General features: G+C 30.8%; 2 protein-coding genes and 1 pseudogene across 4 annotated transcripts; 1 reads left to right on the forward strand and 2 right to left on the reverse strand.

Annotated features, from left to right (window-relative positions):
* The first annotated feature begins 833 nt into the window (after positions 1-833).
* LOC145958946 (uncharacterized) lies at positions 834-4,202 on the forward strand. 2 transcript variants are annotated; one of them, XM_083076688.1, is made up of 6 exons: positions 834-1,401; positions 1,989-2,092; positions 2,218-2,360; positions 2,508-2,621; positions 2,708-2,971; positions 3,946-4,202. In XM_083076688.1, exons 2-5 carry the CDS (start codon positions 2,068-2,070, stop codon positions 2,957-2,959), a joined length of 534 nt encoding a protein of 177 aa, XP_082932814.1. In that variant the 5' UTR covers positions 834-1,401; positions 1,989-2,067; the 3' UTR covers positions 2,960-2,971; positions 3,946-4,202. The 2 variants fall into 2 exon arrangements, with proteins under 2 accessions (XP_082932814.1, XP_082932813.1); XM_083076687.1 differs by having other exon boundaries at positions 837-1,401; positions 2,708-4,202.
* A 1,986-nt stretch (positions 4,203-6,188) lies between these two features.
* Positions 6,189-10,049, reverse strand: LOC145958945 (GDSL esterase/lipase At1g28610-like; annotated as a pseudogene). Its single transcript, XR_014434521.1, has 3 exons — positions 9,021-10,049; positions 8,638-8,911; positions 6,189-8,525 (listed from the first exon to the last, which is right to left on the reverse strand). The product of XR_014434521.1 is annotated as a GDSL esterase/lipase At1g28610-like (transcript).
* A 10-nt stretch (positions 10,050-10,059) lies between these two features.
* On the reverse strand, positions 10,060-19,631 carry LOC145958944 (GDSL esterase/lipase At5g45910-like). The gene is made up of 7 exons (XM_083076686.1): positions 15,918-19,631; positions 15,679-15,767; positions 15,131-15,352; positions 11,817-12,032; positions 11,577-11,722; positions 11,194-11,467; positions 10,060-11,083 (listed from the first exon to the last, which is right to left on the reverse strand). The coding sequence occupies exons 3-7, from the start codon at positions 15,210-15,212 to the stop codon at positions 10,842-10,844; spliced, it is 960 nt and encodes a 319-aa protein (XP_082932812.1). The 5' UTR covers positions 15,213-15,352; positions 15,679-15,767; positions 15,918-19,631; the 3' UTR covers positions 10,060-10,841.
* Between the last annotated feature and the right edge of the window lie 4,863 nt (positions 19,632-24,494).

The following is a 24,494-nucleotide window of genomic DNA, read 5'->3' on the forward strand; positions in this document are numbered from 1 at the left end:
TGATAATTTGATTCTATCATGATAAAATTGCTTTTAAAAATATATTTATATGTTGAGATTTTTAAATAAAATTTTATAAAAAAAATGTTAACCAAATTTTAAATATTTAATAATTTTAAAAATTAATTCAGATAATATTTAATAATTTTTAAAGTATTTTTAAATATAATAATTTAATTATAATATAATAAATTTTAAAAAAACTTATAAATTAAAGTAAAGAAATCAGAAGTGTCAATTTATTTTTCTAAGTTATTGATTTGTTATTTTTTAGTTTAGTTGTTTATTGAAAAATGTCTTTCTAATGTCATAATTTTTTTTAATTAAAATATATTTCAAAATTTTAGTTAATTCATTATCATTCACTTATTTTATTAAAAAGTGATCAAATATAATTTATTTTCAATTAATTTAATAAAATAAAAACTTTAAAATATATATTTAAAATCTGTAACAATTTCTTAAATACTAATATTTAATTAATTTTAATATAGACTAAATTTAATATTAGAAAATTTATTGTGATTTTAGTTATAACAAAACCCTTTGGTTCAATTCAGTAATCGATGAATCTGACATGATTTGATCACCTGCATTGTAATTGGATCAATTAAGTATTAAACGCTATTTTACTTGGGTTGGTTTCGTTCGTGATGAATCAGAGTTCAGTCTCAAACTATATATTTAATAATTTTCATTCATATTTATGACACTAAAAGTCATAATGGATTAAAATAATAATTTTCATTCATATTTGGTGATAGGGTTTGAGTGCGCGATTGTGTCACTTTCGTCAAAATAAGTTTTGGTGCCAAAACTCTCCCCACACTAAAAATCCATTTTAGTTTTGGTGCCAAAACTCTCCGCACACTAAAAATCCATTTTAGTTTTTTCCCTCTCATTTCAAACCCTTTCTCTCTCTCTCTCTTTAAACGCTTTTCACCTTCCCTCCGCTTCTTCCTTCTTTCAAAACCCTAACTCCCACACCAATTTATTTTCCCTAATTTAAAACCCCAACGCTTTCTCATTCTCCCAATTCAACGCGCTTTCCTCACCAAAATCGTGCCTAATCGTTGTGTTCTGAGCGAGAGGGAGAGGGAGCCATGAGAGGCCTTGTGTGGAGCACGAAAGCGTTTGCTCGGAAGTTGCTGTTCCATGGAATTGGAAGGAACGCTCGTTCATACAGTCTTGTCCCAATGGTGATCGAACACTCTTCCCGAGGAGAGAGGGCTTACGACATCTTCTCGCGCCTTATGAAGGAGCGCATTATCTGCATCAACGGACCCATCTCCGACGACACCGCTCACATCGTTGTTGCGCAGCTCCTCTTCCTCGAATCCGAAAACCCTTCCAAACCCATCCACATGTACCTCAACTCCCCCGGTGGCGCCGTCACCGCAGGTACCCCATTGCACACCCTTCTTCAAAATTCCATTTTTAGGGGATCCCATTTTGCAAAACCCTAATTGTCTAAAAAAATGAGAAGGGACACTTCTGTGATGTGTAAAAACTGTGCCTTTTCTTTTTCTAATATGTAATTGATGTTAATTGTTCAATGGGTAAAAGCTACATTTTTCTAATATATAATTGTTTTAAATTAATTGCTCACATTCTCTTTATTTTATAAAACAATAAAAAATGCAGACACTCAGGTAAATTGGTCTCTGATTCTGTCTATTTGCTAGTATGAACATGTTTGGGTGAAAGAATCATTTATAGCGTGAAAAACAAGAGAAAAAAAAATGAAATAAGTTAGTCCATAAATTAAGCTTTTTGTGTTAACTTATCTAAAATGTTATTTTTAACTTGTGAATAAGTTAATTTTTAGTTTATGGAGAAACTTATTTTGATTTTCTTTTCTATATATATTTGATTGTTAATTTGTGTGTGAAAAGTAAAATCTTGATATCATTTGAGTATCAATGTATGTGAAAAGTAATTATTACACACACATTTTGTGTCATTGACTTGCTGTGTAATAATTCCAGAGCTTATGATAGGGCTGCTATCAAGTGCAATGGAAGGGAAGTAGTTACAAACTTCGAGCCCAGCTTGTATGAAGGGGATATGATTTCTCAGTCTGATAATGAAGGTACCACTTGTTTATCCTTGATAATCTTCTTTTTTATTAATTTATTTGTTTTAGTTGCCTCCTAATCTGCTTAATGATTGAAATATGAAGTCTTGCACTGACATGTTGATTCTGACACTATTTAGATAGCAAGCAAAATCTTGATCTTAACTTGGGCATAGCTCCCCCTTCTTACACTGACGGCCAAATCAAGAACACACCCAACAATGGGAGTGGTTTGAAGGTTCCGCACGGCTGGGACCAAATACCTGTCGATAAGAGAGTTATGGTAAGGTGGAGAGTGTTATATAGCCATATATGGTTTGATTTAATTCTTGAGTCTCGAATTTCCCTAGCCCCTCTGTTTTTTCACGTGTTTCTGAATTTGTAGTTTGTATTCTCAGCTTTCATTGTATATTTTCACTTTGCTTAATAGCTTGAGCACTCTGGATCAAGATCACTGCCTGTTCAACCACCTCCTGGCTTCTCCATGGCATCCGAGCGTCATTCTTCCGTCTGGAGTGGTAGCAATTTCTTTCCCATCTGTGAGGTGATTTTCACATATTCTGGCAAACATGATTAATTTTGCCTTACTTTGTTCTGCGTTACATACTAATTATGGTTTTATATTCACAGGAAACAGCAATAGAGAAGAGGATGGAAGCTGGTCCCATGCCAAATTGGGCATGGCAAGTCCAAGGTCCTTACGGCGGGGCAACTCTTACTCCACCGTTCTCTACTGCAGCATCATCAGGATTCCCTTCAACAATAATACCATCAGCTGCGGATAGTCAAATTCATTTTCCAAACATGACATTCCTCCACCCACATTTTCCACCATCAATCACTAACTCCAGCACCGTATCCACTTTCTACTGCGGTACCTAAAAGTATTGCCAGGTAGAGCAATGTTACAATTGCAAATCTTCTTCACTTCAGCGTATGGTTGATAAACTAGTAGGACTATAAGTAGCAATAAAATTAGATATTTCTGCAGAGCTTAAGAAATGGAAGATTAGAAATAGGAGCCCCAAGACGTGCAATTAGATATTTTATAATAAAATGAAAAGATAGGCACATTGCACATTCGCACTCTGTACTAGGTCAGTTTCAAAAACATACATGAAAACAAGTGAATAATATGCTAGTATTCAAGGTATTAGCTTTCAGTTGCTTTGATATTAGAGAAAGGAAAATATGGCAACTAATAGGCACTACTGTCTTGGCCTTCGTGTTCTGATTGTACTAATGGTTACCGGTGTTAGACAACCTTTTACTTGTAGAGATGTGAGTTTTCTTTGTTTTCATTTTCAAAATATCACATTTTATAAAATAAAAAATATATGGTACAATAACTTGATTAAACAATAGTTAAATCTTTAGTTGCCTGATTGTTTTCTTAGATTCTGTGGAAGTATAATTTTAGAGTAGCTTGGTTGTGGTGGAGTGTCATTTTTGAAAATCATTGAGGGGATTATTGTCATCAACTCACATTCGGGTCTTTTTAAATAAGATATATTGGCATATGTAAATTTGATAATCAATTGATGCAGGCATGTTCAAGGCATGTTAATTTTTTTGGTGTGTTGATAGTTTTAATGACTATTTTACTGTAAGGCTTAATTGTATGTGCATGTTCGTAACTTTTTTGGTGTCTTGATATGTTCAATGATGATGTCAAGTTCAATTTTTTTAACATCTAGCAATTGAATTGGTACTTTTGTTGTGTTGGAAGCTCACCTATTAACTCTAATTTGAACTCCAAGTTATCCTCTGGTTTGCTTTCAAGTACTATTGTCATTTCAAATGATTATTTATGCAAGAATTTAGAATGTTATAGCACTGCTAGCAGTTATTTAACAAGATGGTGGCAGGATCAAGCAAATTCCTCGTCTCTTGGGACCTGGTCTCAACAAGGCAGGCACGTTTTATTGTTTTGGGTTTACGATTTTGATCCTCTTGGATGTTCTAGAGTGTACTTGGTGATTTGCTTGTTCTGATCAGTTCACATAATACATTGCTGTGTTCTTGTTAATTTCTGGTCACATTGCGCTATATTGTATTTACTTGGATGTTTTTAAACACTAACTACATTGGATTTCTTTTAAGTGGCTTTGGTTATCCTTTTGAATTGGCTCTACTATCCCTTGCTTTTAATTTGATTCCCTGCTTTTTAGAATTGTTATATTTTGGGTTTCTGATTTCAATATTGCTTTAGCTGAACCTTATTTTGATATTTTGCTCTGGTAATCGATTACAAGAAATGGGTAATCGATTACCAGAGAACATTTTAATAAGTAAATTTCGAACATATGATGTCTGGTAATCGATTACATGTATAGGTAATCGATTACCAGACTCTTAAAAACAATGGTTTCCTCAGATTTAGTCATCAACAGTTAGTGAGGGATTCATCCCAGTTTGTGACGGATTTAATCTCTCACAAATTGCGAGGGATTTAATCCCTCGCAAATTGTGACGGATTCTACTTAATTAAAGTCATCACAGTTTGTGACGGATTTAATCCCTCACAAATTGCGAGGGATTTAATCCCTCGCAAATTGTGACGGATTCTACTTAATTAGAGTCATCACAGTTTGTGACGGATTTAATCCCTCACAAATTGCGAGGGATTTAATCCCTCACAAATTGCGAGGGATTTAATCCCTCGCAAATTGTGACGGATTCTACTTAATTAGAGTCATCACAGTTTGTGACGGATTTAATCCCTCACAAATTGCGAGGGATTTAATCCCTCACAAATTGCGACGGATTTTTATTAATTTCTAAACATTTATTGTTACAAATTAGTGACGGAAATTATATTGTTTGTGACGCCTTAATTCCGTCACTAATTGTGACGGAGAAAATAATCCGTCATTAAATATTTTGTGACGCCAAATTTTGTGTCGAAATCATTTCCGTCACAAATTCCGTCACTAACTTATTTGTGACGGATTTTATGAAGTTTAGTGACGGATTTTTTCCCTCTCTAATTTTAATTTTTCTAGTAGTGTGTGCTTAGATGTTGTAACTGAGTGCTTTATATAATGTAACACCAGGCAACCTGTTGTTTTGTCATATAACTGTCATTTTTGATTTTGACATGGTTATAACTATTATGGTTCTTAAAAAGGTGAGTCATGAGTTGTAATATAAGATAATTATTTAACCAAAACTTGTCCTTGCATATGAGCTTGTCACTCCCCGTCAATGCTATATTTTGTATTTTTTGTTTTGGCGTTATCTTTGAATATCTTTCATACAGTTAAATCCCTATAATAAGATCTTCACGATGCAAACATCGATCTTAAAAATTTCTATTCCTCAATGAACTTTTTTCGTTGTTGTGTTGTAATTCTATTTTAAAACAAGGTTTTTACAACACACACACATAACTCAATTTGTGTCACTTTAAAATAAAGGGTGAAGTCTTTCCAACTTACGTAATATCACCACATAACATTTATTTTAACTGTTGATTTAACCGTGAACAAAAGTGACACTAAAAAGTTAGATCTAAATATGAAAGAATTATTCAAGGAACATAAGTTTAGAAGACAAAACTAGTATGTTGACTAGTGCATTTGCAGTAGTCACAATTTCTTAAACACGTATTAAGAAGGTATCTAAATGTAGCAATTACCAACATTTACTCGTTTATTTATATATTAAAATAATATTCTCGTGAAATTGATTTAAGTATCTTATTTTTCCATTATTTATTTTGTAGTCAATTTAAGAATGATTCTCTTAAAAGAAATATTAAAAAGTAACCTGTCCTCTAGAAAAAAAAAATACGAAACTAAGAAAATATAATATAATTGTAAATAAAGTAATTCATGAAATAAAATAGAATGTCTTCCGGAAGAATGAGAGCTAATGAATTTATTAAATAATGTGTATATAAAAAAGTAAGATGTGTAAATGGAAAATGTTAGGTTATTTCTAATTTGAGTATATAGATGCCTTATCTTTTCTGCGGTTTTGAAAAAAATTGTAATTCCATTGAAAAAAAGTAGTAATAATTTATTTATTCCATTTGCAAATGTCACGACTATATTATTAAACATTGGAAAACTTAAGTGAACACAATACTCTGTCACACAATGTCTGGTTTAAAATTTATTGAAAAGTAAAAAAATCATGAGTTGTGAGTCCCACAAAAAAAAGTGTAGTTCCAATAAATTTTAGTCAAAATTAAAATGTATGTTCGAAAGAGTATATCGATAATATGTCCGAATACCTTTATCCTTTAATAGCTTTGGCAGTTTTCAAAGCCAGAATGTGTTGCGATTAAAAAATAAGCAAGAGAAAAGTTGAAAGATGGTGACGTGAGTTTCAAACAAGTCATTGTAATATTAAATAGGGAAGATTTTAGCTTTTTATAAGATGTATTGTATAAAATGATGATCTTTAATAATTATTAGAAAAGAAATTCTCAAAAGCTTTTCATCTTCATACACTATTATTGGGAAAGGCCTTACTCTAACTAATTTATATAGTACAATTGCATTGAATTTGGAAAGGTTTCTAAAATAAAAGATTATAAAAATATATTACCAGTTACTAAATTTAATGCGAATAAAGCAAGACCGATCCCTAATTTTGAGTAGCGAAAATAGGTTTTAATGAAATTACGCTTTATGATCACATTCCACGCAGTAATTTCTTGAGGATGCCATATACATCATTAATTAGGATTTTTCCCAACATTTGAAATTTATAAGAGTGAAATTATAAAATCCCAGTAGGCGTATATACATGCAACCACTCCGCATCCACTTAATTAATTATTCAATCAAAATCATTAAAAGTAAATTAAGTAGACATCATTTCAAGGTGTGCTAAGAACATGCAATAATATATATGTTTGTCCCATGAATGCATCCATAACATAAAACATTGCACAAACATTGTATAAACATAAATTGAAACTTTTGCACGCTTGGTATTAAAATTATTCCTTTTCTTTGTCATTCGACACAACATTGAGGTCAAACTTTCACGAACCATCCCCTTCTACTTATGACATGAACTCGTACTTATATCTCTCTTCAATGTGAGAGCCTTTATCACAACTTTAGAGGTAGGAAGTGACAATACTCAACCTATCATTAAAGAGGGTACCTCAAGTAATTTCCATGCATTTCTTTCTCTAATAAAAAATATTGGTCATCCATTGACGTTCGAAAAGGTTACTTATCCATTAATCAATTGCGCCAAAATTATCGTGTTGTTTTAAACAAACACAACTTTGCCAATATAACGTCTTGAGAGAAAAATTAGAATTTAGGTATATATAATTAAAGCTAAAACATACTTGTGGCCTTTTACATTATTATTCAAATTATTTTTGGTTCTTTGTTTTTCTTTTTTCTTTTTAAAAAAATTTTCGCTATGCTCATTTAACTTTGAAATTTGAGTTAAGGTTTTTCTTCCGCAACAAATGCCACTTTGAATTTTTGGATGCAATGTTCAACACCTCTTTAGACTGATTCAAGGCGTGAAATTTGTCCAATGAGATTCAACATCAAAATTAAATAATATTGTGACGTAACTAATGTTCGAACAAAAGAGAGACATAAGCATGGTGAAAGTTGCACCAAGCATGAGGCTTGGAAGCAAATAGAAAACTAAAAGGTCTTTTATGAGTTTCTTCCCCAATAGCCTACGAGCTAGCTTTTTACGTGATTTTCACAATATTTATATCCTTTTATTGATCTGGACTTCAATTGGGTCCCTTAGTTTTCATTCTGGTGAAACTAATGGAACATGATTTATGTCTTTAATCAGTCAAAAGACGAGTTTCATATTTAAGTTCTCATTTTATTTCAACATTGAATGGTTAGATATCTTTTGAATCCCTGTAAATATGTGATGTTATACATTTAGTCTATGAAATGTATTTTTCGTTGATACAATTATTGATGTTGTGACAACTTTGATATGACAATGATATACATGTGACAACCTTGATGACATGACATCATCAACAATAAATGTTGCTAGTCACATTATACGAAAACCTTATCAATCGAAAATATATGAAAATCATAATCATCCAATAATTAAGTACGTCTTGTTCATTGAGGAATACAAAATCCTTGTTCTATCATGGTTTTGCTTGTGTCATCCTTGGTTACAAAAACATGTATAAAACTCATGGAAAAATCATAGTTTTATTAATTTTCCACAATGCTTCCTTCATTTCTAAGCTATCTTGAATGGAGGGGATTTGAGTGAAGGATTAGCAAAAGGGCCCTCAACTACCCCTTTGCTATTAGCCTATATGCTGCTTCGCTAAAATGGGGTCCATCCCAATTTATGCGTTTTGAAGGGTCTGAACAAACCATTGAGGCAACACTTCCACAATATATTTGTTCGCTAAGACCGTAAGGCTCCCCCTTTCCACAACATGCTCTAAAAGTCTCGATTTTACCAGAAGAGAAACCTACAGTAAAAAAAAAATAATAGACACGATTAGAATAAACCATAGAAAAACTAACAATCGCATGCAACTATACATTATTGATCTAATAAAAGGAAATAAAAACACAACCCACCATATTGTTGTGGTGCTTGAAATAAACGCTTGGCAGCACCGTAGTAATCAAAATATGTTATGTTAACATGTGGGTTCTTTTGTCTTAATGTCTCGATAGCCTTTTTGATTTGTCCATTATAGTACTCGATGAAAGCATTGTAAGCTGCCAAACACCCAAATTGATCATAGTCTTCTTTCTTATCACTGCCCACCCTTGCCAAAACAGCAGAATTGCACCCAATTGGGAAGTTACCCGGTACCACTAGCTCTACTGCTCCTTCCTCTATTAATTTCTGGCGAATAGAAACAAAAATAAGATTCAATTTCTAATAAACCATATTTCAAACCCAAGCTTAATTAAACTATTAAAATTGGAGTTGGCATAAGTTTGCTATAACATACGGTGATGGCATTAGTAATTGCTTCAACAATAAGTGGAACCATTTCTCGAAGTGCTGACATATTTTTATACGGGATGATTGCGTTAATGTCGTTGCCACCAATCTCTCCCACCAGAAACAATGTGTTTTTGAAGTAACTATCACACTCTGTCATAAAAAGGGGTACACGTTGTTAATCACATTGAGAAAATTTTCAAATATTCGACAAAAACATTAACGAAGGAGTTTAATTGGGTAAGACCTTCGCTTTTACAAAGGGAGGGTTTGAGCTTCTTAAACCATTCAAGTTGAGTACTTAAAGAATAAGAAGCTGCGTATAGTTCCAACATTTGTTGCATGAAAAAATCCTTATCTAGTGCAGTTGAACCGGCATATGCAAAATTTACTCCTTTGGTAATGTCTTGTCCTTCGGTAAGATTCAAGTAGGGTGGCAACATTGGCAACCCATATGCCTCGGCTAAAATTAAAATGACCACAAGTTAGTGTAATCATCAATATGTGATTGTTAAGATCTAATGTTTCATATACTCCCTTTGTGCAAGCACATTTTATTTAAGTTGTCTAAGAAAAAGGGAGTACAAAATACCTATGAAATCAATGATGAGTCGTCCATTTCACGAACCATCCCCTTCTACTTATGACATGAACTCGTACTTATATCTCTCTTCAATGTGAGAGCCTTTATCACAACTTTAGAGGTAGGAAGTGACAATACTCAACCTATCATTAAAGAGGGTACCTCAAGTAATTTCCATGCATTTCTTTCTCTAATAAAAAATATTGGTCATCCATTGACGTTCGAAAAGGTTACTTATCCATTAATCAATTGCGCCAAAATTATCGTGTTGTTTTAAACAAACACAACTTTGCCAATATAACGTCTTGAGAGAAAAATTAGAATTTAGGTATATATAATTAAAGCTAAAACATACTTGTGGCCTTTTACATTATTATTCAAATTATTTTTGGTTCTTTGTTTTTCTTTTTTCTTTTTAAAAAAATTTTCGCTATGCTCATTTAACTTTGAAATTTGAGTTAAGGTTTTTCTTCCGCAACAAATGCCACTTTGAATTTTTGGATGCAATGTTCAACACCTCTTTAGACTGATTCAAGGCGTGAAATTTGTCCAATGAGATTCAACATCAAAATTAAATAATATTGTGACGTAACTAATGTTCGAACAAAAGAGAGACATAAGCATGGTGAAAGTTGCACCAAGCATGAGGCTTGGAAGCAAATAGAAAACTAAAAGGTCTTTTATGAGTTTCTTTCCCAATAGCCTACGAGCTAGCTTTTTACGTGATTTTCACAATATTTATATCCTTTTATTGATCTGGACTTCAATTGGGTCCCTTAGTTTTCATTCTGGTGAAACTAATGGAACATGATTTATGTCTTTAATCAGTCAAAAGACGAGTTTCATATTTAAGTTCTCATTTTATTTCAACATTGAATGGTTAGATATCTTTTGAATCCCTGTAAATATGTGATGTTATACATTTAGTCTATGAAATGTATTTTTCGTTGATACAATTATTGATGTTGTGACAACTTTGATATGACAATGATATACATGTGACAACCTTGATGACATGACATCATCAACAATAAATGTTGCTAGTCACGTTATACGAAAACCTTATCAATCGAAAATATATGAAAATCATAATCATCCAATAATTAAGTACGTCTTGTTCATTGAGGAATACAAAATCCTTGTTCTATCACGGTTTTGCTTGTGTCATCCTTGGTTACAAAAACATGTATAAAACTCATGGAAAAATCATAGTTTTATTAATTTTCCACAATGCTTCCTTCATTTCTAAGCTATCTTGAATGGAGGGGATTTGAGTGAAGGATTAGCAAAAGGGCCCTCAACTACTCCCTTTGCTATTAGCCTATATGCTGCTTCGGTAAAATGGGGTCCATCCCAATTTATGCGTTTTGAAGGGTCTGAACAAACCATTGAGGCAACACTTCCACAATATATTTGTTCGCTAAGACCGTAAGGCTCCCCCTTTCCACAACATGCTCTAAAAGTCTCGATTTTACCAGAAGAGAAACCTACAGTAAAAAAAAATAATAGACACGATTAGAATAAACCATAGAAAAACTAACAATCGCATGCAACTATACATTATTGATCTAATAAAAGGAAATAAAAAACAACCCACCATATTGTTGTGGTGCTTGAAATAAACGCTTGGCAGCACCGTAGTAATCAAAATATGTTATGTTAACATGTGGGTTCTTTTGTCTTAATGTCTCGATAGCCTTTTTGATTTGTCCATTATAGTACTCGATGAAAGCATTGTAAGCTGCCAAACACCCAAATTGATCATAGTCTTCTTTCTTATCACTGCCCACCCTTGCCAAAACAGCAGAATTGCACCCAATTGGGAAGTTACCCGGTACCACTAGCTCTACTGCTCCTTCCTCTATTAATTTCTGGCGAATAGAAACAAAAATAAGATTCAATTTCTAATAAACCATATTTCAAACCCAAGCTTAATTAAACTATTAAAATTGGAGTTGGCATAAGTTTGCTATAACATACGGTGATGGCATTAGTAATTGCTTCAACAATAAGTGGAACCATTTCTCGAAGTGCTGACATATTTTTATACGGGATGATTGCGTTAAGTTCGTTGCCACCAATCTCTCCCACCAGAAACAATGTGTTTTTGAAGTAACTATCACACTCTGTCATAAAAAGGGGTACACGTTGTTAATGACATTGAGACAATTTCCAAATATTCGACAAAAACATTAACGAAGGAGTTTAATTGGGTAAGACCTTCGCTTTTACAAAGGGAGGGTTTGAGCTTCTTAAACCATTCAAGTTGAGTACTTAAAGCATAAGAAGCTGCGTCTAGTTCCAACATTTGTTGCATGAAAAAATCCTTATCTAGTGCAGTTGAACCGGCATATGCAAAATTTACTCCTTTGGTAATGTCTTGTCCTTCGGTAAGATTCAAGTAGGGTGGCAACATTGGCAACCCATATGCCTCGGCTAAAATTAAAATGACCACAAGTTAGTGTAATCATCAATATGTGATTGTTAAGATCTAATGTTTCATATACTCCCTTTGTGCAAGCACATTTTATTTAAGTTGTCTAAGAAAAAGGGAGTACAAAATACCTATCATTAAAGAGGGTACCTCAAGTAATTTCCATGCATTTCTTTCCCTAATAAAAAATATTGGTCATCCATTGACGTTCGAAAAGGTTACTTATCCATTAATCAATTGTGTCTAAATTATCGTGTTGTTTTAAACAAACACAACTTTGCCAATATAACGTCTTGAGAGAAAAATTAGAATTTAGGTATATATAATTAAAGCTAAAACATACTTGTGGCCTTTTACATTATTATTCAAATTATTTTTGGTTCTTTGTTTTTCTTTTCTCTTTTTAAAATTTTTTTAGCTATACTCATTTAACTTTGAAATTTGAGTTAAGGTTTTTCTTTCGCAACAAATGCCACTTTGAATTTTTGGATGCAATGTTCAACACCTCTTTAGACTTATTCAAGGCGTGAAATTTTTCCAATGAGATTCAACATCAAAATTAAATAATATTGTGACGTAACTAATGTTCGAACAAAAGAGAGACATAAGCATGGTGAAAGTTGCACCAAGCATGAGGCTTGGAAGAAAATAGAAAACTAAAATAATATTACCAACATTTACTCGTTTATTTATATATTAAAATAATATTCTCGTGAAATTGATTTAAGTATCTTATTTTTTTCATTATTTTTTTTGTAGTCAATTTAAGAATGATTCTCTTAAAAGAAATATTAAAAAGTAACCTGTCCTCTAAAAAAAAAATACGAAACTAAGAAAATATAATATAATTGTAAATAAAGTAATTTATGAAATAAAATAGAATGTCTTCCGGAAGAATGAGAGCTAATGAATGTATTAAATAATATGTATATAAAAAAGTAATATGTGTAAATGAAAAATGTTAGGTTATTTCTAATTTGAGTATATATATGCCTTATCTTTTATGGGGTTTTGAAAAAAATTGTAATTCCATTGAAAATATAATGCAGTAATAATTTATTTATTCCATTTGCAAATGTCACGACTATATTATTAAACATTGGGAAACTTAAGTGAACACAATACTCTGTCACACAATGTCTAGTTTAAAATTTATTGAAAAGTAAAAGAAATCATGAGTTGTGAGTCCCACAAAAAAAAGTATAGTTCCAATAAATTTTAGTCAAAAGTAAAATCTATGTTCGAAAGAGTATATCGATAACAGTAATTGCTTGAGGATGCCATATATAAAATGTCTAGACAAAACCTATTTTTTTATTATTTTTTTCCTAATGCTATCTTCAATTCTAAGCTATCTGGAAAGATGGGGATTCAAGTGAAGGATTGACAAAATGGCCTTCAACTAGTACCTTTGTTATTAGCCTATGCATAGCTTTGGTAAAATGGGATCCATCTCAATTTATGCATTTTGAAGGATTTGAGCAAATTGTCGAGGTAACACTTCCACAATATATTTGTTCACTAAAGTTGTAAGGTTCCCCTTTTCTACAACATGCTTTGAAAAACTCAATTTTATCAGAAGAAAAACTTGCAATACATAAATTAGTGAACAAAATAAGAATTAACCAAACTTAAACTAATAATCACATGTGACTATATTTTTTTTTATCTAATAAAAGAAAATAAAAACATAACCCACCATATTACTGTGTTGCTTAAAATAAATGTTTGATAGCATCATAGTAATCAAAATTTTAGGTTTAGGGTTTACATGTGGATTCTTTTGTCTTAATGTATCTATAGGCTTTTTGAGCTACCCATTATAATACTCAAAGAAAGCATTGTAAGTTGTCAAGTGTCCAAATTGATCATATTCATCTTTCATATCACTATTCATTCTTGCCAAAACAACATAATTACACCCACACTACTCCAGACGACATTATTTACATCGGTTTTGCAAAGTCATCTACATCGGTTCTAAAACCGATGTAGAATAAAGTGACTTAAAAAATGTATACAGTTCTACATCAGTTTTTGAACCAATATAGATTTGTGCACATTCTACATCAGTTTTGTGAAGAACCAGTGTAGATTTATGAACAAATCTACATCGATTTTCCTGAGAACCGATGTAGATTTGTGCATAAATTTACATCAGGTCTTTTAAAAACTAATGTAAATTGGATATTTTTTTATAAAAAAAATCATGCTTGTTTTTAGATGCTTTCTACTTACCTGTAATAAATATATATATATATATATATAAATCTCATACAAATTTTTTCATCTATATATAATGGACAAATATTATGCATCAAAATTAACTTGGCCACCAAATTACAATAATGAAAATCACACAAAACAAATTATTGGTTGCAAGAGAGATGATTGTCGGTTTCAATCCACAATTATTAAAATACTTCAAGTAACTTTACTGTTCCATTATTAACCAACTGCAAAAAACTAAAAACATTTTATCCATTTGTTAATTTTAAAAAAACTATGCTTATAAATAAAGTGATTTTTTGTATGGGTCATCAAAAAGTTATAATCATGAGACAATATCAACTCAAAAGATCATCAAGATTTATTATATAAACACGTGTCAATAAATCAACTAAACATGCATTATATAATATGTAGTAGCATTTTTTATGGGTCATGGATTGGAAATATAAAATTTACTATAGAAAGTAAACATACGTACCTACTTTGCCAATAATCCCCTTTTAATGAAAATATGGAATTAATATCAACGACGACATACAAGAGGGATATATATCTTTGAATAAAATGACAAAGGCATATTTATATGTATTAACTTTAATTTTAAGATTTTAATAATCATATATTAATAACAATTTTTCTTGTATTGATTATTTATTAAAATTAATGTTGGTGTTGCTGCTATAATGTAAATTAATTAAAGAATTAGCATTTTGGTATCCGAATATATTACTCTTTAGTTAATTACATTTTGGGATTTTACATGAGCCGGTGGCGCACTATCATATTCAAATGGACTCTTAAGGTGCAGCTTAAGTTATGTTAAATGAATATTAGCCAGCAGTGAGAAGATAGGAAACTGAAAAAATACCTTGACTACAGTTTGACTGAACCAAGAAATGAGACCATATTTGTTCAAATACCCAGCCATTGCTATGAGGGCGGCAAACCATGTGAGAGTATCCTAGGCAACTCCTTCAACTAAGCACTCCTTCCAAGTTACAACCCCAGTGACAAGAAGTACAACTGATCCAAGAATTACAGCAGATATAGCATCAATATTAAGAAGCCCTCCAAATACCCAAAGTCCCACCTGGCAAGTGAGAGGGAATAAGTTACTAAACAACAAGATTCTTAGAGTTTAAAGTACCACGTATTTATTCACCTTATTAAGACACAAATCATACAACAACACAATCATATTAAATGGTTAGATTCATAGACCAATAAGAAGCTGCAAGTAACCAAGGGACTTGCAACTAAACAAAATTAAAGAGGGCACAACTAGTCATAACCAATGTTTGAGTTTTACAGTTAACTTGGCCAAAAAGCAAAATGAACTTATGTCACAATTAGACTAGCACTGAAATTGAATGTTAAACTCAACCAAGGACAGAAAACCCAATAAGATTTGATTACCGTGAGAAATAGAGTGGCGGTCATGATCTTCTCATGGGCAGTCATGGGCCACATCTTCTCCAAATTCTCCTTCGCAAGCTTAGGAGCATCTGGAACAATCATAATCTCGTATATATACTTCAGAACTTGCAAAATGCTAAGGAACATCTATCAAAATTACAAAATAAAACAAGGTACGAGGTGTGAACAATTAAGTATGAAATAAATCCAAAATAAGAGTTAGAGAAAAATCAAAATACCTTGACGGCGAGAAGTCCTAGTGCGATAGCACTCCCTTTCTCAACCTCGTGCTCGAACGGTAATGGCTTCTGGACGTGGTCACTAAGAGGCGACGCCTGAAGATGCTTCACTAAAGCCAGAATCGCACCTCCTTCAACAATATGCTAACTTAAGTATGGGAATCCTTGTAGGTACCACAACTGAAGCTTGACGTCTCTACTGTAAAAGTGTTTGTCCATGGTCTAGATTGTTGCCAAAAACCTAAGTCCTCGCTCTACTTCATAACAAGAATGTTCCAAGTTTGTTAAGAAAGGGCATGAAATCAGTATGTCATAATGGTATACTAGCATGTTCCCTGTCTGCTAAGAAATGTTTTGCTTGTGAGTATGCTTTCACTAGTGCAAAAATTAGATTTAAAATCAGAGTTTTAAGATCGGTTAAACCCTAAACCCTAAACCCTAAATCCTAAACTCTAAACCGATCTTAAAAGTGATGCGATGACAATTTTGTAAATACTATGAACACTTTTAAGATCGATTCAAATTTAACCGATCTTAAAAGTATTTTTAAGATCGGTTCTTTTGTAACCGATCTTAAAAGTTATGTCTGACACAACTTTTAAGATCGGTTACAAAAGAACCGATCTTAAAAGTTGTTTCAGACATAACTTTTAAGATCGGTTATAAATAACCGATCTTAAAAGTACTTTTAAGATCGGTTATTTTATGATCGATTTTAAAAGTGCTACTTTTAAAATCGGTTATTTCAGAACCGATTTTAAAAGTGCTACTTTTAAAATCGATTATTTCAGAATCGATTTTGTATGTAGTATACAAAATCGATTCTTAAATAACCGATTTTAAAAGTATTGTCAGAAACCTTTCATATTTCCCTCCAATCTCATTCTCTTTAATTTTTCCCTCCATTCGTTTTTTTACTCTCTCGCGCTCTCATTTTCTAAAGAGGTAAATTTCGTTTCCGTTTTCGTTTTCGTTTTCCTCTTCTTGTATCCCTTTTCGTTTTCTCATGCTCTTCTCTTCTCTCTATTTTCGTTGTAGGTTCAATTTGGATAAATTTTGAATCTGGAACGGCCCGTTTTGCAAGGAGTGCGGGCCGTACTGCTTGGAGAACAGCCCGTTCTCCTTTCAGTACGGGTCGTACTGCATGGAGAAGGACCCGTGCTCCTTTCAGTATGGCCCGTACTGAAAGGAGAACGGCTCGTTCTGATTTACGTTCTTCCATTAGTCCTTTTCACAATTTGGAACAGCCCGTTCCAGTTTAATTTTTTTTTAGCCTGCACTTTTAAGATCGGTTATAAAACAACCGATCTTAAAAGTTTACTTTTAAAATTGGTTATTTAACCGATTTTAAAAGTCTAACTTTTAAAATCGGTTCTTTTAAAATTAGTTATGGAACCGATTTTAAAAGTTGAAAATAACCGATTTTAAAAGCCTTTTTTCCACTAGTGTTCTTTTATACGATGCCTAGATTCTAAAACTTTGGAGCTAACCGTGAACATGAAGGAAAATGAGATAAGCTTTGATGCTCCATAATATAGTACTACCTCTAGTCATAATTATAAGTAACAAATTAGATTTTTTTTGTTATAATTATAAACAACAATCATTAGTTTTTAAAGTTACTCATAATTAAATTTTTTATATACCCTTTATTATTGTTGACTCGATTGCCTATACCAATTAGTTGACGTGAATGATAAGGAATTTATGTCACTTATCTAAATGGTTAGAGAGATCGAATTATAACTCTTACAAATGTAGAAAAACTCTATCTAGGAGAAGATATATACCCACCTATCTGGGTTCTATCAAACTTTCAAGGGAGATTGTCCCTATGTGCAACATGAAATACTCCTTCGTAATAAATAAAAAAAAAAGAATTTTATTTTCTATACATTCATTTATAACTAATATTAAATATAATAACTATTTAAAAATATAGGATAAAAGTAACCATATTAATTATTTTTCTTATTCTTGATGATTTTTTTATGTTACTTATAATTAAAAATGAAGGTAATATTGATTAGGAGAAGATATTTAATCGGCTAAATCTACATGTACGTATAGCACACCATTACTGACTCTTTGGTCTAGAAGTGACTTCCTTGTGAATTATGCGGACTCATCCACAAATTGTTCTGATTAATTTACAATGTTTGTGAAACTGAAAAGCATTTTACTCTCGTGGTTCATATGAGAAAAATGTTGGTGGCGAACCAGATCAAGGAATAATTCAAGGTTAGATAAATTAAAAGATATACATACATTAACATGTACATATACAGAATTAATGCTCAAAACGAGGATTAAAACAAGATATAATAAATGGTGTGTATATATATATAAATTAAGATTTTTGTCAAGCTGATAAATTTGAATTCAGGTCTTTTGAGGACTTTTAACTTTCTATTATTTTTTCAGCTATGCAAGTGCACACGCGCGTCTCTATTAGCTAGCTAATCTTGGGTCGAATATTTGACTTTTGAGCATATTCTTTTCATATGTATGTCACAATATTTCCCTTTCAGAGTCCCCCATGCCATCATTATGATTCTTTACTATATACACACAGAATTATGGGAGTACAGACTAGTGTACGTGTTATGGATTGAAAGGAAATCAAATCAGAAGGCGCTGATGGAAAAAAAAAATGGCAAACCCTAGTTAGACCCTGCAAAGCAATTAGTAGGAAATCTATCATTAGTTGTACAGATTGAGAACATGTTCACAAAGTAGTATAGCAACGAGACTCTTAGAACAACGTATGCCTGTGATTGTCTCATCATTACTTTCAATACATAAATAAATCATGAAATATCAATAACAAAATTCTTCTCTCAGTTTCTGCACTGACATCTTCAGTACAAAAAAGAAGGTTGAAATATATAAATACTTCACTTTCACACAAACATTTTTCACAGCAGAGATCTATTAAACACAACGTCACAAACACATACACACATAAAGTGGAAAAATGAGGAGAGGAATGAAGAACAAGATAATTGAAAGAGAAACCGGTGTTTAATTAATTGCCATGCGAATCAAGAGCTGAATATTGCTTGCTACATGATTATACTAGAAGAAAAAGGGCTACTTAGTAACACGGAATATACTCATAGCCAAAACTGAAACGGATCGGACCAAGATGCTTGATTCCCCAGGAAAGAGTGATGAGTTGTTGGATCTTGTAGCAAAACCAAAGACCCTTTTCACTCAAACATTAAAGTAGCTAGGGCTTACTCATAAGTCATGACCATAAGCAAACATTGGTTTTTCACTTTGTCACCTTCCTCTTGTGCTTGTTGGTGACCTTGTTTAGTGTGTGAGAAGGGGTCCTTGTTGTGAATAAGGGTTTGATGGATGATGATGTTGTTTATGATAAAGAGAGAGTTGAGGGGGTAATGATGATGGCGATGAAGGGTGAGAGAGAGTGGAAAGGAAGAAGAGGGCATGATGATTGCTCTAGTGTGATGTCGTTGAAAGGTTGAAGAAAAATCCAAGGTAGTTTGTGTCATCCCTCTTTGATGAGTAAGAGAAAGAGACTAATTGATGTACATGTGTCTCGTGGGAAGAAAGAATTATCGCGAATATCGTGGTGCCAACTTTTTCATGCCCCTCCAACTCTTGTTGGCAAGGAAAAGGAAATATGATCCCATTTCGTTTTCCTTGCACAAATTATTACCTGCCACTGTTCCCTCGTCTACAGTACAATACAATCAATTTTTTCTGATCGGAGGATTTTTCTTCACACATAATTACAAAAAATGCCTGCTCTATTTTCAAACTGAGGTTTCAAAAAGTGTATATCTTTGTTTTTAATTGAACTCATATTTTTGTTTTTCATTCTTATACTCTTTACCGTCTCCAATATGCCTTCAATCCTCTTTTTCATTATTTTAATTAAAACATGTATTTAAAAATATATATATTTTTTCTAAGTAATCTATCTAACACACTTGCACCCTGCTGTTGATTAATATTTTTTTTAAGATGTCATTTCTTGTACTAAATTTTTTAGGATATTGTATCCCGTTCTAAAACAAGAAAAACTGTTAGGACCCTAAAAGCACTTGTAAAAAAATTGCACATATATACCCCACTCTAATGCAACAAAAAAATAAAAATAAACTCACTCTAAAAAGTAAGTGGAGGTTTAAACCTATAATGTGACTATGTGATACTACATCTTGTTATACTCGATTAATTAATCCTTCGAAGTTATATGTCTTCTTTGATAAGTAGAGGGGCAACGAGGAACACACACATGTAAGACTACGAGTAGGTTTTTTTCATTAATTTCCTTATTTAATATGTGATAATTTTTAATTTGTTTGTCATCAATATTATATCAAATTTATATTTTAAATAAAAAATAAAATAATTTTTGATAAATTTAATTTTAGAATACGTTGCTAGCTAATATTTTTATGTTATATTCAACTAAAAAAAATTGTCATGAATGGCTGATTAATTTATTGAATTTTATATATAATAGTTGCTTTAAAAATTATATTTATAACTATCTTTTATTGTTTGCAATATAAAACTTTATATTGATAGTGCATGTAAATTAATTAAACTTTATTTTAATAAAAAAAATTTGTACGAAATGTAAAATATAAAAAAAAAAAATAGTTTAAAATGTCGTTACTCCTATGCATATAATTGTATAAAATTGTAATGTAACTGAGTTATATATAATTTTAATGAGGTTGAAATTATTTTTATAATATTATTTAAGCAGTTTTTTGTGTTCAAGACAGTAAAAGGCTATTTGTGGCTGTATGTGGAAGGGATGAAATGCTCACAAGCTTTGTAGGTTCTAGTTATACGATAAAGATGGAATCTGATAGGGAGATGACAGACAAACACACCATTGAAAATATATAAAGAATGATAATTAATGTCATGGAAAGAACTGAGGATGACAGGGTTACAGGGAATACATTACAGAAAAGAAAAATGTAAGAGGAGGCAGAAAAGCTAAAGAAACCAAAACCTTTTTTTTTTCAAATGTAATCCGGCACTTGTATTCACTAATACTTTGTTTGGGGATGAGAAAAAATGGAAAGGAATGAGAGAGAATAAATGATAATTAATTTGATAATAAAAAAAATATAGTGAAATTTATAATTGTTTGATAGAGTAAAATTTGATAAGAAATAAGAAAATTAGTATTTTAAATTTGTACTTTTATTATATCTAACCATTATTTAGTATAGAAAGAGACAAAATTTTTTTTTTAATAAATAGAAGTTTTTGTCTTTCTCTAAAATTCCATGTAAATCCCCTCTATTTAGGGGTATTATTTTTTTCTTTACAAGACTCACCTCTATTTACCTTCAAATTCTTCCAAATCACTTTTCCAAAACAACTTTTTTTTTTTTTTTTTTTCAATTCTAAGCAAATCATCTTTCTTCTCTTCTAATTTACTCTAAACCATGGTCTCCAAACACACTCTAAAAAAATTGTCATGTAACACATATTTCACAATAATACAATATTTATTATTAAAAATTATTTTTACTTATCATATATACCAATATATGTTAGTAAATATAGTTTTGTAACTATTAAAAAATATGAATATAAATTATAGTAACATACAATATATATTTTAAATTTTATTCAAAATTAATATTAAAATTATTTATAAATATATGTCAAATAAATTTATACTTATATATATTATATTTATAATGATATTTTTTATATTATTGTATATATAATATTTTTTATGATAATTTTTTAGTCAAGGATTTAAGTTCGATGATATCAACCTTGAATATAAAATTACGATAGGAGATACCACTTGATAGAAACCAACACTTTGAGAAGAAGTTAGACCCCTTTTTCAAAGAAGAAAAAAAACACAGTTAAAGAAAGAGATGGAATATGCGGCCTTCTGAAGATAATGGCTGTCCTTCTGCAAAAGCAACAATAATAAATAGAAATGGGGACAAAACTGTTAGTTACTGTTCACACACAATGCAATAATATTCCCAGCATTCTGAATCTTGAAAGCAATAACTCATTGTTTACGGAGACAGAGGAAAAGATTCCGAGATAAGCATATTTTTGAATGTTTGTCCAGTACCAAATACTTGGTCTTGTGATACTTCTTGATTCTCGCACTACTTGCCTGTCTAATATATATTTCTGTACATTTTTTAATACCATTCTTTTTATTTTTTTATTTCTCACTTTATTGCTGGCTTTTCCGCATTTTTACTGCACACCCCACAGCTACTTTGCTGGCTCACTTTGTTTTAAGGATAAAATTAAAGATTAAGGTTTCATTTTTGTTAATTCGGATTATTTTGACAATGTCTCACAGAAGTAAGGATCAAAGTAGTACTTTACTTTACTCTCTAATTAAACATCTCAAAATTCACTGATATGTACTATATATAATTCTTCAATGCCTAACCTGTAATATTTATATCTTGAGTATTTATCTTTCACAAAATAATTGGCATTAATGATAAAATTCAAGTTTACCTATATATCCATTTCGGTTCAACTCTAGAGTCCCATTTCAATTTTACACTCCCTGCTTCCTTGAGTAATTTCAGATAGTTGTCTACTTAACCGTGGCCAGTAACTGGCTAGGCTTTGGAAACAATCTCTCTTTAGCATTTGCTAATATATGACTTTATGTTTGACCCTGAAAAGTCACTCGTGAGCCATCCTTTTTATCTTTCACTTTATGGCAGTATGAGCGGGGAAATATGTGTGAATCCAGAACATATACGTACATATACGTATATATATATATATATATATATATAGGAGGGTTCAAACGATACCGGTATGACTTTTATTAAATGTTACACCGCTCATTAATAACTTTATATTAAATGTGAATTTTGAAAATCTAACTGTTAGATTCAAACGACACCGGTATAACTTTTATTAAATGTTACACCGCTCAATAACTTTATATTAAATGTGAATTTTGAAAATTTAACTGTTAGATTAAAAGTTCATATCTCTTATATCATATATATCAAATTATATATATATATATATATATATATATATATATATATAATTCTTTCTGTGAGTTTCAAATTAATTTCAGCACAAAATTAACCAAAGTTAAAACTCGAAATTAGAATAAAAAAAATAATAGTCTATAAAATATTCACATATTTTATTAGAATGAGTATTTTAGATGATGATTAAAAATAAATTGATCAAAATTTAAAATCTAAAATAGATAATATTACATAAATATAAAGATATGTTTACAACAACATATTATACTTCTGTTGAAAATTTAATGTATTCCATAAAAATAATGATCATAAAGACATCATGACTTAGATAGAGTTTAAGGTGGAACTAGAAAATTAGGGACCACGTACTCAGGTGAAAAACTTTACGTTTATAAGTCATCGATTTTGAAGAAAATTATGTTGTGACTTGTGAACGAATCGGGGAGTTAGCAATCGATTTTCTCATCGGGTGATAGACAAACTGGGACAATGGAAAAGACGAATGAGAGTAAATAAACAGAGATAATGACTATATGTTCTGGATCAGGGCTTTGAATATTTTGGCGTACAGAGGGAAATGAAAAAATAACGTTTGAATATTATATATAATTCCAATATCTAAATTTAAAAATATAAATATATGAATAGTTAAACATATTGTATATAAAATGACTAAATATACGATACATTCGCACGAGATTGTAAGTTATTGTTAAAGACTATTATGTAATAGAAAAATAGTGATACATTACAAAAAAAGTTTAAGACACATGGTGAAATTTCATAATTTGATTTTAAGATTTCATCAATATAGTTCATGATTTAAAAATAGAAATAAAATCAAATAAATTAAAAATAAAAGGAAAAAAGGAAAAAAGGAAAAATTAAAAGCAATTCTTATTTATTATTTTATATTAACACTTATGAAAATTCACTCAAAAAATAAGAAATAAATTAATAACATATCATACTTTCCTCTTTACATATAATACTATCAATTTATTTTCTTAAAATTATTTATATATATTTTTGACAAGTAAAAAATTAATTATTAATTAATTGTCCATAATTATTTTACTCCATAGATTTTTAATAATTTAATTATGTAACTTTTTATATTATATAGACTAAATATTTTTTTTTTTTGCCTTCCAACAATGAGATCCTGAGCGATCGCCCATCAGCCCATCCTCAAGGTTGTCATGTTTTCTCTTTATATATAATAAGAATGGAGTTTACACTTTTCAAATTATTTCAATTATCTCTTCTCTTTTGTCTGACTTTTATTCACAATCACTTAGAGTGAACTTTTCTTTTTAAAGAAAAATTATAAAATTTATAATAAAATCATTATTAAAAAATTTAAAAATTCTTATCATTAAAATATGTAAATTTATGTATTTTTTCTAATGTTATTCATGTCATTTTTATTTAAAATATATTAAAATAATATATAAAAAAAAGTTTCTCAGCATACTTAAAATACTCTTATCCAAGACTATTTGATGTGATTTTTTTATATATTTTGCTTGAAAGGATAATTAGTAAACAAATAATAAATTAAAAAAATGAT

This window comes from Cajanus cajan, chromosome 6, assembly GCF_000230855.2.
Source record: "Cajanus cajan strain Asha chromosome 6, NIPB_CcT2T_4, whole genome shotgun sequence".
NCBI lineage: Eukaryota > Viridiplantae > Streptophyta > Magnoliopsida > Fabales > Fabaceae > Cajanus > Cajanus cajan.